Genomic DNA, 15,893 nt, shown 5'->3' with positions numbered 1-15,893 from the left:
TCTGCTTTGAAATAGCCTTTCCTTCTGATCCTGCAGCATATGACACTAGCAATTGCTCAGCTTTTCTTTTAGCTTTAGTCCTGCTCAAGTAGAATCTTAGCTGTCGGTGTACGTCCAAGGAATACAGAATTCTCTCCCCCTTGTTCTGCGGATTTGGATAAAAAGTTAGCAGGTGAATTGTTTGGTTAAGAGCCACACTGGAAACCACCATAGGCATAAAAGTAGGATTTGTTCTCAGAGACACCCTGTCTGGGTAAAATATGACAAATGGCTCTAAAGCCATGAGGACCTGTAGCTCTGAAACTCTTCATGCTGAAGTAATTGCTAGTAGCAGAGCTGTTTTCCATGACAAGAACTTTATATCAGCAGTAGCAGCTGCTTCAAATGGTGGCAGGGTGAGCTTTTCCAACACATAATTGAGGTCCCATGCAGGAAATGGTGATCTTCTAGGAGGCCTTAAATTTTTGGCTCCTCTAAGATACTGCTATAGTAAAGGATGAGAAAAGATTGGTGGCTCTCTATTGTAATGAGCCAAAATGGCAGAGGCACGGATTTTGAATGAGAAAGTTAAGCCTTTGTCAAGCATCTCAGTAAAGTATTGTAATATCAGAGGAATATTTGGTTCTGCTGTATCCGTTCCTTGTGCTTGATTCCAAGCACAGAATCTCTTAGATTTGTCAGCATAACATTTTCTAGTACTATGCCTTCTGGCTTCCAAAATGACATCCATCACAGCTTTACTGAGAGGTGTTTGTATAACTACATGATCAGCCATGCTGCCAGGTTCAATGTCTGTTGTTGATTGTGCAGTATCTGATTGTTTTGCTAGGACAGTAGTTGAGGTCTTTGAGATAAGGTCCAAGCTGGGTATTGAGACAAGTTCCTCACGAATGGGTATCGGTACTGGCAGTGCCAGTCCAGGGCAATTTGTATCACCTTTGGTTTCTCTTGTCTGACTTTTAGGAGGGCCTTAGGGAGAAGAGGCAGAGGAGGAAAGGTGTAAACTGACAGGTTTTTCCAACTGAAGGATAGGGTGTCCACTTTCCATGCTTGTCTGTTATAAGTCTGTGTGCAGAATCTTTTCAATTGATAATTTTGAGGAGAGGCAAACAGATCTATGTCTGGGCTCCCCCATTTCTCTTATCATGCTGAAGACTTGTGGATTTAGTTTCCACTTGTGAGGATCCATAAGGTTTCTGCTTAGTCTGCCAGTGTATTTTGTTTTCCTGGCAGGAATTGAGCTTGGAGATGTATTTGGTAGGTCAAAGCTGTGTCCCACAATGCCATGGCTAATCTGCAAAGGGGGTATGAGTGTGTGCCCCCTTGCTTGTTTATATACCACATGACTGTGGTGTTGTCTGTCTATCAGTAGTTGTCCTGGACAACGCAAGTCCTTGAAGGCTGTTAGGGCATTTTGAACAGCTAGCATTTCTTTCACGTTGATATGCAGATGCATTTGTTTTGGGGTCCATATGCCCTGAATGCATCTTCCTGACATGTGGGCTCCCCAGGCATAATCCGATGCATCTGTTTTTAAGGTTTGGCTGGCAGGGGGAGAGTGAAGGCCCGTCCCATGTTTTGGTGACATGCCTTCGCCCACCATAGAAACTCCTGTTGTAGGCAGGGTATGAGAGGAATCATTGCTTCCAGACTGCGAGAATGTTGACTCCATAAACTTTTCAGGTACCACTGACGTTTCCTCATATGCAGTCTTGCATATGGAATCAGTAGGATGCAGGATGCCATGAAGCCCAGAGCCTGCAGAATTTGTCTTGCAGATAACTGGGTCTTTGTTGCCAGTTTGAAGTAAGTCGTCAGTTGCCTTTGCTTGTCTGGCGTGAGGTAAGCCATCTGGGCAGTTGTATTCAAGCTTGCACCCAGGAATGTTATCTTTTGAGAGGGTACCAGTTGTGATTTTTTGTTTATTGTGTACCCTAGGCATGTTAGAAGCTTTTTCACAAACGCCAGGTGTCGAAGAAGAATGTCCTTGTTATCTGCTTGAATGAGACAGTCATCTAATTAAGGATATATCTGTATACTACTTTGTCTGAAAAATGCAATTACTGGCGCCAGGCACTTTGTAAAGACCCTGGGTGCACTAGATAAGCCAAAGGGCAGTGTAGAGAATTGGTAATGCACTAAGGCAACCTTGAATCTGAGGCATCTTCTGCACAATTGTCTTATTGGGACATGCAGGTATGCCTCTCTTAGGTCTGTCACCAGCCAAGCATTCTTGCCCAGCATGGGCAGAAGCTGCTTCAAAGTCAGCAATTGAATTTTGGAATGAAAGGTATGTGTTCAAAACCGATAAATCCAGTATTGGCCGCCAGGCCTTGTCCTTTCTGGGTACCAATAACAGTCTTGAGTAAAAAGCTTGTCCCTTTTCCTGTTCTGGTACTGGCTGAACAGTCCCCACATCCATGATGGACGTAACCTGTTTCTGTGCTTCTGCCCATTGATTTTTTGGCAGATCTGGACAACCATATGCCAATGGCAGAGTGTGAAAATGGAATATGTATCCCTGTGATGCAATGTTTAGTACACACTTGTCCTGGGTTATTAACTGCCAATTTTGAGCAAAAAGTGCTAACTTTCCCCCTATGGGTACTGCCAAAAGGTAAGTGCTTGGAGTAGGTAGAGGGAAGTTATTGGGATTGTTTTCTGTAGGTTTGCGCTTTATCTCCTCCAGAATTGGAGGTAGAAGCGCCCCATTGCTTTGACCTGTATGAATCTTGCGCCTGGTATCTGGAACCTTTAGGGCGTCTGGATTTGCCCCTTTGAGCTCTGTCTCACATGGGAAAGGACCAATTTTTTGTAGGCCAGTGTCTACTGAATCTAGGTGGCTGCACTTATAAAAAGACTAACAGTTTGCATAGACTTAGCTTTGTCTTCCATTTTCTTTAAAACCTCTTCTGCCTTAATACCAAACAGAGAATCATGCTGTAAAGGTGCATCTAGCAATTTAGCTTTAACATGATCAGGCAAATTCTGTTCCTTTAACCAGGCATGCCTCCTAATCACGGATCCAGTAACTGCGGCCCTGCAGGAGGCCTCTAAGGAGTCAAAATTACATTGCAAAGTATGCTTTCCAACCTGTTCAGCTGCATGCAATAATTCCTGCAATTCTTTATTTTCTGCACATTCTGAAATCAACATTTTCTGTTTTAGCAATCCCATAACCTGTTGTTGGTACATAAGCCTATGAAATTGACAGTTTAAGGCCCTGATTGCCAAGATTGCAGATGTATAAACCTTTTTTCTCCATCTGTCCAGTGTGCCCTTGAATCTCTGTCAGAGGGGGTAGGATTTTTTGCTGTTGAGGCCTTAACTCCCTTTGGACCCTGTGAAATAGTTTCAGGATCAGCAACAGGGTTTCTAAATAAAAATTTATGTGAGTCAGGGACCCTGTAATATCGGTCAGGCTTACTGGGAGCCTGAGAGGTAAGGAGTCAGGGGGTAAAGCTTGACCCCGAAAACACATCATCCACAAAGTCTAAAACAGGGGGAATGGCTAAAGGCCTGTGTTGAGGGAGAAGGAAATCCCTGAGCCTCTTTTTTGATTCTGAGAAGTCTCGACTCTCCCAGTGAAAATGCTCCATCAAGGTATGCAAGGCTTCTCCAAATGAATAATCCTCAGGAGGAGAGGCAGATGGTATGGACTCCTCTGCATCAGAGTCCTCATAGGGAGGAATAGATAATTCCTGATCAGAAGAGGAATCAGAAGAAATAGAAACCTGAAGATTCATAATCAGTGTCTTGCCTAGGCCTCTTATCTGGAGGGGGATGGGTACCCCCTGATCAAGGTAATGAGGTCTTCAGCCATTTTGATCTGTTTTTTAGGCACAGAGCCCTGGTGCACGTGGCTCATGCGTCGGTCTTAGTTTTAGAAGGTGCTTTTGTCTTTGGTTTTGCAGCTGTAGTCGGCTTGATATACAAATGTTGAGGTCTGAATACACCCTCAGAAGCCGGTGCCTGCTCAGCGGCTCTGGACCCATCAGAGGGAGATACATCCATCGGTCCAATACCTTGAGTATCTTGAGGCCTACCGAACTCCACGTGGGTGTCAGTAGAGGCCTGAGACTCAAAGGTAGCGGGTATCAGGGGCTGCGAATGCGCCTCGCTGAGTACCGGCGAACCGGTGACTGGCTTAGAAGCTTCGTCATCGGTTTTGGATCTCGACTGCCTGTCTCTGTCCTTTTTTTTTGCATTTATGTACTCCGGTAGTCTGATTGCTATCAGCCATTTCTGGGTAGTTAAATCTGTTTCCAAAATACTTTGATGCAAAAATACACAGACGCTTAATAGTGCGTTGGTCAAATCTAGCACAAAACTGACAGCCAGGCACGTTATAAGGGCCTAGGCAAGGAATACAGTATAAATGGAAATCCTTATGAGGTATTTGCTTCCCACAAGTAATACAATTATTAACTTTTTCTGACATTGGTAAGGAGCAAAAAAAAAAAGTTTCCCCAACGGGGTACTTAGCTTTAGTGAAGACTTCGGTTCTGAAACTCAAACTCAAATATTTCAGTAGTTGGCCGACCGGCACTTGCGAAATGCTTCTGCTTTGGGCACCTCGCGGCAAGACAGACTGAAGAAAATGGTGTCGGCTGCATGTTTTATACCCCTGACGACCTGTCATCATGGAAGAGAAGACAGCAACCGACGCAGGACCCAAGACTGGAATTCAGGCCGACTGACAGCAACCTGCCAGCAGATTACCCAAATGTAATGACTGCAACAGTGAAACACGAAGAACATCTAGTACAGAAGAGTAAAATTCCAAGAAGGGAGGACATCCTTGATCAGTATCAGCAAGAAACTACAATCCATCATAAATTCATCCAAGGCGAGCTTTGAAAGAAAAATTGAAAAGGACTCCAAAGATAACCAACAAGGCATTCTTTAGCTATGTCAAGAATCTAAGTGGCAATTCTCAGATCTGCTCGGAGTTCATGCAGAATGACACAAAACACACTGAACCGACCGATATCACCAACATCCTGGCAGACAGGTTCAGTGCAAACTTCACCCCCCCCTCACCCCCAAAATGGCCTAATGGTTAAGGTGTTTGCCTTAAAAACACAAGGTGCAGGGTTTGACTCTCACAAGGGATAATTGGCTAGGCTTAAAATGGCTCGCAAGGGCAGTTAGCCTAGTACTAGTCTATGAACCTATGAAGCCCCTGAAATCAGACGCTCAGGTTAAAGCAGCCCTCTCCAAAGCCAAAAACACAGCATCAATGGGACCGGACGGTGTCCCAAACTGCATCCTACACTAGCTCAAAGATGAACTAACTCCTCACCTAAACACACTGCTCAAACTCAGCGTCTCATCAGGCTATGTACCCATATAGTGGCGCACAGCAACGGTTATTCCACTCCACAAATGTGGAGCCACAACAGACCCCGGAAACTATCGCCCTATAAGCCTGACTAGCTTGGTCTGCAAGGCTATGGAGCTCATCATGGAACTCATTGACATACATTGGGGACCTCCAAACACTGAACCCTACCCAGTTCAGCTTGCTTAAGGGCAGATCATGCCTCCTAAACCTGGTGAAATTCTTTGAGACAGTTACCAAGGCTATAGACGAGGGAAATGTGGCACACAGCCTACCTAGGACCTCACAAAGGCATTCAACACCAATCCCCATTCTGTTATTACAGGCAAGCTCACCAGCCTGAACATAAACCCGTACATCACAAGATAGGTTGCCAACTGGCTCATGGACAGAACCCACATTGTGAGATTTGCGGGAGCTAGGTCTTACAAAACCGGTTACAAGTGGTGTTTTTCAGGGCTCAGTCCTAGGACCCCTCCTGTTCGACATATACTTCTCAGAGGTACAGGCAAGCACAGGAGGACTATGGCTGACCAAGTTTGCAGACGACTGTAAACTAGGGGTTATATAATTGACTCTGGCTGACGCAGACATACTCCAAACGGGTCTCACTGAGATGGATACCTGGTGTCAAAATCATGGCCTCAAGCTAAATGCCAAAAATTGCATAGTCATCCGCTTTGGGAAAAAAGTACCCCCCACGAGCTACCACATAGGTGGCAGGGCCCTAAATACGGAAGACGTGGTGAGGGATCTAGGGACCCAGGTGGATAGTGGTCTCACCTTTGATAATCACATTGCCAAAGTGGTTAGAAAATCCTTCTATGTGGCACAACAAATCACAAAAGGGTTCCCATCCAGATCAAAAGATGTCATTGTGCCCCTCTACTCATCAATCAGACCCATCATAGAGTACAACGCCCCATTTGGGATGTACCTTACAAGACACCTGCAACAGCTGGAAAGACCAGAGAAGTACCTCACAAAAAGGATCGCTGGCCTCAAACAAACAGATGCCCTATGCAGCTTGACTGAAGAAACTCCAGCTGTACTCTGTTGCATACCACCTACTCTGGGGTGATCTCTGCCTGACATACAAGGCCATGACCAACACAGAACCAATGGAAATGCACCACCTAAAGAAAACCTTATCCCCTCGAGCCACACCCTCTAGGGATGTAAACCTCACCACAACAATATACAGGATGTGCTGGGGGGATAGATTCCTGTCCCCGAGACATCCCATGCTTTGGAACAAGATTCCAATTTACATTAGGCAGAGCTCCTCGCTAATGCACTTCAAGAGAAACTTTGATGAGTGGATGGAAAACATTTACCCCGGGGATCACTTCAGTGGCACTGCTGGACAGAGGCACAGGGAACTAATCTAAGGGGGCAGCAAAAGCCAACACATTCTGGTTAGGCTTATAAATGCCGTTGGGCAAATAACCTAGTACCTACCTATGAACCTACATCACCGACATGAAAATTAGAAATCGCTGCGAGTTGGACCTTGACTGTAGAAGAACTGGCACCATGCTGAAAGATCCCAGACAAAAATTCTAAGACCGCTGAGACCAGGGCAGTGAAGGGATCTAGGGCACACTGCGTGGCCCAGATCGAAGAACGTTTCCATTTGCTAGACTACACCTTTCTGGTGGAAAACTTATGAGCCGCCACCAGGATCCTTTTGACAGGTGAAGTTAAGTCAGGTGTCTTGACTAACATGGGAACTGCAGCAGCCAAGCAGTGAACTTCAGACTGCCCGGTTCTGGATGGGGAATCTCTGACGGATGAGAAATAGGATCCGGAACTGGATCCAACGTCCATGCTGGAGCCACCAGTTAAGACCAGAGAGGGGGAACTAGACCAGACGAGGGCAAAATGCGGCAATGAAGATAACCAAGCACGCCAGCCTGTGAGCTTTCTGAAGGAATTTTGGAAACAAGTGAAGAGGAGGATAAGCATAAAGGAGACCAGGAGACCGAGCATGAATCAGAGTCTCTGGGGACTTCTCCCAGTGGGGAGTTCAGAGCGAAGGACTCGCTGCATTTCACATTGGAAGGAGAAGTGAAGAGGTCGCAGCAAGGCTGCCAACTGAGATAGATCTGTTTCGCTACTGAAAAATTCTGAGACCACTCGTAGGGCATCAGAATAGACCTGCTGAATCTGTTTGCTAAAATGTTGGACCTCCTAGGAATGTGCACTACCACTAGAAAATGGTCCATGGAGATCGCCCACTCACACACACATGGCTTCGGGACATAAAGGGTAAGACCTGGTTCGACCCTATTTGTTGATGTACCAGACCACAGACATTGTCCCTCTGGATAGCAATCATCCCTGGGGAAAGATGGTCATGGAGAGCCTGCAACGCTAGAACACCGTCCTCATCTCCAGGATGCTGATATGCAATATGGTCTCATAGGGGGACCACGTGCCTTGGACTGTCCTTCCCAAGCAGTGCCCCCCCCCCCCAAGTAGGGAGGCGCCTGTAGTCACCGTTGCCAAGGAGGACAGCAGAAGAAAGAAGCGACCCCAGCCCAGATCCGGGAAATGAATCCACCACAGAATAGAGTCCCTGCACACCCAACAGACTAACAGGATGAGACAAAGGGAGATCTAAAATGGACCATTTGACCTTGAGGGTCCACTGAAGAACCCAAATGTAAACATGTGCCATGGGCAAGAGATAGATTGTGGCTGCCACGGACCTCATCATCCTTAATACCATTTCCGCTGTAAGTGACTGAGCTTGGAGAATGCAAAGGATGTGTAGCTTCAGAGACGGAGTCCTGTCCAAGGTAAGAGATTTGGTTTGAATAGTGTCCAATCAAGCCCCAGTGAAACTAACACTTGAACCAGGGCCAGAGACTACGTGTTCAGATTGATGGTAATGCCAAACCGTTGGGCTAGGAGAAGGGAATCCCTGGCTTGATTGAGCTGATGTCTGAAAGGGCCAGCGAGGAGCCAATCGTCCAGGTAGGGGGAAGACCTGTATGCCCTGCAGTCTCAGGTGAGCCTCTACCACTGCCATCACTTTGGTGAACACCCTGGGGGCTGTGGTGAGATCAAAAGGGAGCGCTCTGAACTGATGACTGCCCCCCCCCCAGCTGGAAGTGGAGGAACCTCATAGATCGCCTGTCCATGCTGATATGGTAGTATGCATCCTGGAAGTCGATGGAGCACATCCAATCATTCTCTTGCAGAAAGGGCAAGATAGAAGGGAGCCCATCCAGAATTTTATCTTGACAACAGACAAGGTGGAAAGATCCAGAATGGGTCTTAAGTCCCCCGTCGTCTTTGGCACCAAAAAGAACCTGGAATAAATGCCTAACCTGGACTTGTTGGGGGGACAGGGTGGACGGGTTGGACGACTCGCTTTTCTAGCAGCCTTGCAATCTCCAGTGCTGTATCCTCCCATGGTGCAGGTGGAATGTCCAGAAGGTGTCTGGGTGGATGGGGTGACATGAGAAATAGAGTGAATAGCCTCGAGATACAATTTGCAACATCCAACGATCTTCCGTGATAGACTCGAATGCTGTTAGGTGTAGCACTAAGCAGCCCACAACTACCTCCAGAGATGAGCATAGCCAGGCAACCATTCAAGGTTGCTGCGTGGGTCCCTCTGAGAAAGACTCACAAGACCCTTGATTTCTCGGAACCCCTGTGCCTCTAGGGCGGCTTCTATCAAACCCTCTCTGCCCCTGGGGAAGGAGAGTCCTCAGTGTCCTGGGAATAGTTCTGAGATGTTCGGAACCACATCTTCTTGCCCCCCCCCGTTGACTCCTCGAGAAGGTTGGTTGAGAGACTGAAAAATGGATCCCGATGGTAGACAGTTTTCCTGTCCTTCTCCCTATGGACTAAGGTGTTACGTACAGACTTCCCAGAAAGGGAGGAACCGTCATACATGGCAATCTTATAAGCTGCCTTGAAGGGTTCCAAAAAGGCATAGAGCCAGAGACAGGCAAGGCACCTGATGGCAATGCCTGTATCAGCAGCTCTAGCAATGCCCTCGGTAGCATGGGAAAGGAGATGCATAGAGGTGTTAGTGACAGAAGTCAGGGTGGCCATTCAGAACACTTTCTTGTCCTCCGGCGACATGGACCCAGGGCAGACTCAGCGACCTCCTTGACCAGGTCTCGCAGCAGTCTTATCACATGTGCCACATAATTCAGTGCCTGCACAGAAAAGGTCGCTGAAGCATAAACCCGCTTCCGAAAATGGTCCATTGTCCTAGACTGTTGGTCAGGAGGTTGGACCGTGGAGCTCTCCCGTGAGAGCTCCTCCATAGTGGCAGCCACCACCCCCAAGGCATCGACCAGGGATCCCAAAGTCCAATGGGTCCTGTCCAAAGGGGGACTCAAAACCTTGTCAGGGCATTTGCGAATGGGCTCCACCGTGTCTGGTACTTTCCACACCAGACATATGATAAGATGCAAAGGATCCCCGGAAGGGGACACCCAGGAAGTAGAGGGTCCTGTGCCAAATACCTCCAGGAACAATGATTCGCCTGAGTTAGGTTTTTAGGCAGACTACCCCCCCCCCCCCACACACACACACACACACACACTGGCGTAGGGTTTCCATGTCTCCAAAGGAGACATCCTTGGAACGAACTTTCCCCTTCCTCCAAATTGGTGTCTTCCATGAGGGACTCCAGAGGGGAGTCTAAGTGCCGCCTTTTGCACGCACGTTTCAGGGGGATCTCCTCAGTGGTTCGCTCTAGGGAGGACTTGCCAATGTATCGCTGCTCCCACGAGAGAGCGCCCTGGGGCAAAGAGGCAGCAGGTTGTCCCTAAGATGGTAGAATGGCTGGGTCCACACCAGAAACTGAGGAAGCCAGGATGGACTCCAAAGACAAAACTATCAAGGGTCTCAATGGGATCAAGAGGACTCTCTCCATCACACAGAATAAGAAGGAGAACAGATCTAACAAGGAAGAATGGCCGGAGTCATAACACACTGACCTGACTGGGGAGCCAAAGCCAAACCTCCAGATGCCGGGATACCAAAAGAAAGGCTGTGCTCCGAAAGGCTCTGATCAGACACCATCCCCTCGGATCGGACGCCTAGGCTACCAGAGCCAACCCCTCGATGCAAAGTGTCCTCGGATCCAACAGCTCCGAAACTGGAAATCAGATTAGAGGAGCAGCAATAGGGATGAACACCAATTGCATGCACCCAGCTCCAGAGGGAGAGGGGGCAGGCAGGACTCCCCAACTGTACTTGGGAGCAGATAAACTTCCACATCACCCTATCAATCTCCACTTCGGAAAGGCTGCAGGTGGAGCAAGAAGAGGAGGGTCACCGACACCAGCCTAGAAGGGCGGTAAGGGGAAGCCTTTGCAGTCAACCAGGTCCAAAGCTCCTCCAGCTCTGGAAAGAACCGGGGGAAATTGAGCCGGGGAGACTCCATCCTCGGAGCCTACCTAACTTCAGTCAGAGGGCACGCAGAAGCAGAGCGATCCGGGGATCGCTTCTGGGCCCTGTCTTTACACTTAGCAGATCTGGCTGACTCGTCTCCATCCCCGGGCCTCTTGGTGGGAGTTTGAGTCCTACAAACCAGGGCAGAGACCAAAGTAGAAGCTTGGGTAGAAGACTCCTGTACCCCATTGGTAGGAGGGGGAAGTAGGCCCCTCAAAATCAGATTTTTCCTGTCCATCAGTGCACAGGGATTAAACCCAGCACAGATGGAACATGAGATGTACAGACGGGCTTCCCCAAGACATACAGTGTACAGAGTGTGGCCATCAGTTGGGGAGAGGTAGTGGCCACACACTGCATTTTCAGAAGCATGACATGGGGGTTTCAGATATACCCCCCAACTACATGGCCACACAGAGAGAGAGAGAGAGAGAGAGAGAGAGAGAGAGAGAGAGAGAGAGAGAGAGAGAGAGCCAGAGAGAGAGAGAGCGAGAGAGAGAGAGAGCCAGAGAGAGAGAGAGCGAGAGCCAGAGAGAGCGAGCGAGAGCCAGAGAGAGAGCGCGCGAGAGCCAGAGAGAGAGAGCGAGAGCCAGAGAGAGAGAGCGCGAGAGCCAGAGAGAGAGAGCGAGAGAGAGAGAGCCAGAGAGAGCGCGAGCCAGAGAGAGAGAGAGCCAGAGAGCGCGAGAGCCAGAGAGAGAGCGCGCGAGAGCCAGAGAGAGAGCGAGAGCCAGAGAGAGCCAGAGAGCGAGAGCCAGAGAGAGCGAGAGAGCCAGAGAGAGCGAGAGAGCCAGAGAGAGCGAGAGAGCCAGAGAGAGGCACAGCACACAGACAGCACACACACACAGGCACACACACAGACAGGCACACACAGACAGGCACACACAGACACACACACACACACACACACACACAGACACACACACACAGACACACACACACAAACACACACACACACACACACACACACACACACACACACACACAAACACACACACACAGACACACACACACACACACACACACACAACACACACACACACACACACACACACACACACACAACACACACAAACACACACACACACAAGCACACACACAAACACACGCACACAACACACACACACACAGACACACACACAGACACACACACAGACACACACACAGACACACACACAGACACACACACGAGAGACAGGAAAGAAGAGAGGGTTATTTTTGTTACAACTGATGCAGAAAGCACGAGGGGATGTAGAAAAACAAAAAAGGGAAAAGTATAGTTAAAAGAGCGCGGTACAAGGCAAAAAGGAAAGTCTCTTATCCAAAGTTTTTAGCAGAGCATGGGCTGCGATGTGGACTTGAGCACAGCAAACGAGAAATGAAGTGAGGAAGGAGAGGGGGCATTATGGGCAGGGGAGGAGGTTTGAGCTCAGATCAGATGTTGGATATGCAGCCAAGTCAGACCTGTGCAAGATCCGGGAACCCACAGGTTGAAGATCAAAAGAAAACTTCAGCTCAATTGTTCGTTATGGGGGTACTTTATAAGGTATCTCTGCCTTTTTCTGAGACTGAAGGTTACGAGTCAAAATTACTATAGGCAGCATTCATTTCAAAGGGTGAGCACTTCCTGTACAATACTGTCAGCAGTGCAATTTGTATGCCATCCCTGACAGGTACAGCTTTACTGCTCTCATCTTTTCCTAGTACAGAACATGTCAGAGGGAGGGGAATGCTGAAACTCCACACCAATAACTGTGTCCTGGCTTCACATCAGACTAAAATAACTCAAGAATATACCTGCACTGTTTGGGTAAGTTATCATTTCTTTAATGAACTCAATTGCAAAACATCAGAAAGAAATCACAGTTGCTGCAGTTTAACATCCCTCAAAACTAAGTACTGCAAGAAAAGATCCTTATCCTAAAAAGCCTAGTATAATCACACACAGCAGTAACCAAATTATATTTTCTAACCTAGACTCACCATGAAAAGGACTGTTAGACTGCTGGGCAAGAGTAAGATGTTCTTCACTTAAGAGGTATACAGGCTGGTGCTGGTTGATTTCCACGCTGGTACAAACATTGCTGTCTCCATGCAAGAAGAAAGTGAAAGAACAGGACAAGTGCTCACTAGAAAAGAAAATAAAAATTGGCTTAATCTAAAATGATCACAAGAAAAAGATCCATAGAAATCTCAGCCTTAAAATAAGCAAAGTGACACGCTAACCCGATGCACATACCACAGAAAAGTACAGTTGTGTACACTTACCATAAATGTAGATGGAGTGTATTCACTCTTGCAGTCATCACACTTGGGTTATCCTGCCAGGGGTAGCCCTCAGTCTGCCCAAATACCAGAGACCTAGTATTTCTGCGTCTGTTGCTGTTGCTCCAGGACTGACGTCAGGTCGTCAGTGGTATAAAAACAGGCAGCTGATGCCATTGCATCAGTTTTTCTTGCCCTAAATGTCAGGAGCCCCCAAACAGGGAGCTATGCCAAGGTGGAATACAACCACCAGTACAAAGTAAATACCAATCGCCCTGTAAGGGGTGAGGAAGAGAGAGAGAGAGAGACAGACAATGGGGCTAGAGGGTGGGAAACCAGGACTGCAACAGTGAATACACTTGAACATCTACATTTATGGTAAGTGTACACAAAGTACAGTTGTATACACTTACCATAAATGTAGATGTTCAAGTATATTCACTGTTGCAGTCATCACATTTGGGTTATCTGCTTGCAGTAGCCCTCAGTCGGCCTGATTATCAAAGTCTTGAGTACTGCGTCTCATCTTTATACCTCCAACAAAAAAGCAAATACACAAAAAGCTTTTAATTATAGTAAAGGAGAATAGAGATATAGCCAAAAGAAGTCAGGGGGCTGGAGGGAGGGTAACCAGGACTGCAACAGTGAATGCACTCGAACATCTACATTTATGGTAAGTGTACACAACTGTACTATGTTCTTTGTGTTTCACTGTTGCAGTCATCCCGTTTGGGTAGATTTCCAAAGCTAAGGATGGGAGGAGGAATTTATATAGCATTAGGACCAGCTATAATGCCCTGCAAGACTGCAGTGGCAAAGCCAGCTCTGGATTCAGAGAAAATTGGCAAATGATGATGCTTGGTGAAAGTATGTACAGAATTCCAGGTAGCAGCTTCTAGGATGTCTCCTCTGAGAAAGCCTGTAGAGGTAGATGCAGCCCTGGTTGAATGGGGTCTAATCCCTGTGGGATAGGTTTTCCATGGTGCTTTATAGCCGAAATGAATGCAATGGCCTATCCATTTCGAAATGGTTTGATTTGAAATAGCCCTCCCCTCTGCCCCTGCAGCAAATGCCACCAGTAGTTGATCAGATTTCCTTAGAGGTATAGTCCTGTCCAAGTAAAATCTAAGTTGTCTGTGCACATCTAAGGAGTGCAGTATCCATTCCCTTTTGTTCTGTGGATTAGAAAAGGTTGGCAAATGAATGAACTGATTAAATGCCACACTGGATACCACCTTGAGCATGAAAGAGGGGTTGGCCCTGATGGACACCCTGCCCGAATGAAAGATGAGGCTCCACTGCCATAAGGGCTTGTAATTCTGATACCCTTCTTGCTGAAGTGATTGCTAAAAAGAAAGCTGTTTTCCAAGAAAGGAATTTTAACTCTGCAGTTGCAGCTGGTACAAAAGGAGGAAGAGTGAGTTTTTCCAATACAAAGTTAAGGCCCAGGCTAGAGTTGGGTCTCTCCTGGGTTGTGGCCCCACTGAGAAACTGCCTGAAAAGAGGGGTGGTTCTGTGCTGTAATGAGCTGAAATGGCTGAGGACTGAATTTTGATGGAGGAAATAGAAAAGCCCTTGTGAAGCAAAAATATTGAAGAATCCGAGGTAAAGTGGGCACTGCTGTGGCCATCCCTTGAGTTTGGTTCCAGGCACAGAATCTTTGCCATTTTTTCAGCATAAGATTTTCTAGTACTAGGCCTCCTTGCCTCCAAAATGACATCCAACACTTGTTTGCTGAGGGATGGTAACGGAGAGATTAGGTAATTAGCCAGGCTGACAGGTTCAGAGTTTGAAGTTGGGGGTGCAGAATCTAGCTCTCCTGCTGTGACAGCAGGGTAGGGGTCTGAGGCAGTTGCCATGGGGCTAGCTGTGAAACACTGCGCAAGAGGGGGTAAAAGTGTTGGCGTGGCCAGTCTGGTGCAATCAGTATCATCCTTGGTTTGTCCTGTTAGATCTTTAGTAGTACTTTGGAGAGGATAGTCAGAGGAAAAGCATAAACGGATAGATTTTTCCAGCTGAAGGACAAACATCCACTTTCCAAGCTTGTTAGTGGGGAGTCCTTGTGCAGAATTTGACCAATTGGTAGTTCTGGAAGGAGGCAAAAGTACAGTTTTGTACCTACCATAAATGTAGATGTTAGAGTGTTCACACTGCTGCAGTCATTACACTTGGGTTATCCTGCCATCAGGCGGTCCTGCAGTCGGCCAGAGTTCCAAAGTCTTGGTTCGGCGTCGGTTGCCGTCACTTCTTCCCTGACATCAGTGCACCAGGGGTATACAAGATGCATCAGACGCCATTTTCTTCAGTTTTTCTTGCCCCATATGTCAGGTGCCCCCAATAGGTAGGCAATACATATTGCTAATAAAAAAATATACATATAAAATAAAAACAATACCTTCAGTTACAAGCAAATACACCACAAAGGCTGTATAGTATAGAAAGGTATAGATAAGTCCAGCTAGTTCAGAAGGGATGATGTGAGGGTAACCTGGACTGCAGTGTGAACACTCGAACATCTACATTTATGGTAGGTGCAAAACTGTACTATGTTCATCATGTTACACTGCTGCAGTCACTACACTTGGGTAGAATCCCAAAGCTAAGGCTGGGTGGCTGGTCTATAGAGAGTTAGGATTGGCTATGAGGCCCTGCAGAACTGCAATGGCAAATCCTGCTCTGGATTTACAGTAAAGAGGCAGGTGGTAATGCATGGCAAAGGTGTGCACTGAACTCCAAGTTGCAGCCTCCAAAATTTCCTTGGTAGGTACTCCTCTGAGAAAGGCTGTTGAAGTGGCTGTTGTCCTGGTGGAATGTGGCCTAATGGTATTTGGGACAGATTTTTCATGCTGTGTGTAGCAGT

General features: G+C 47.3%; 1 protein-coding gene across 1 annotated transcript in view; it reads right to left on the bottom strand.

Annotated features, from left to right (window-relative positions):
* The window catches only part of MED13 (mediator complex subunit 13), a 3,555,174-nt gene that overhangs the window by 2,497,586 nt on the left and 1,041,695 nt on the right, over positions 1-15,893 (bottom strand). The window contains exon 4 of the mRNA XM_044054535.1: positions 12,752-12,897. Within this exon, the coding sequence (XP_043910470.1) occupies positions 12,752-12,897 (146 nt within the window). The remainder of the gene's footprint in view (positions 1-12,751; positions 12,898-15,893) is intronic.

Source organism: Protopterus annectens, chromosome 13.part0 (assembly GCF_019279795.1).
Source record: "Protopterus annectens isolate FY-2018-M chromosome 13.part0, PAN1.0, whole genome shotgun sequence".
Classification (NCBI taxonomy): Eukaryota; Metazoa; Chordata; order Ceratodontiformes; family Protopteridae; genus Protopterus; species Protopterus annectens.
The sequence above is the reverse complement of the archived record's forward strand: the minus strand, read 5'-3'. Positions and strand labels throughout refer to the sequence as shown.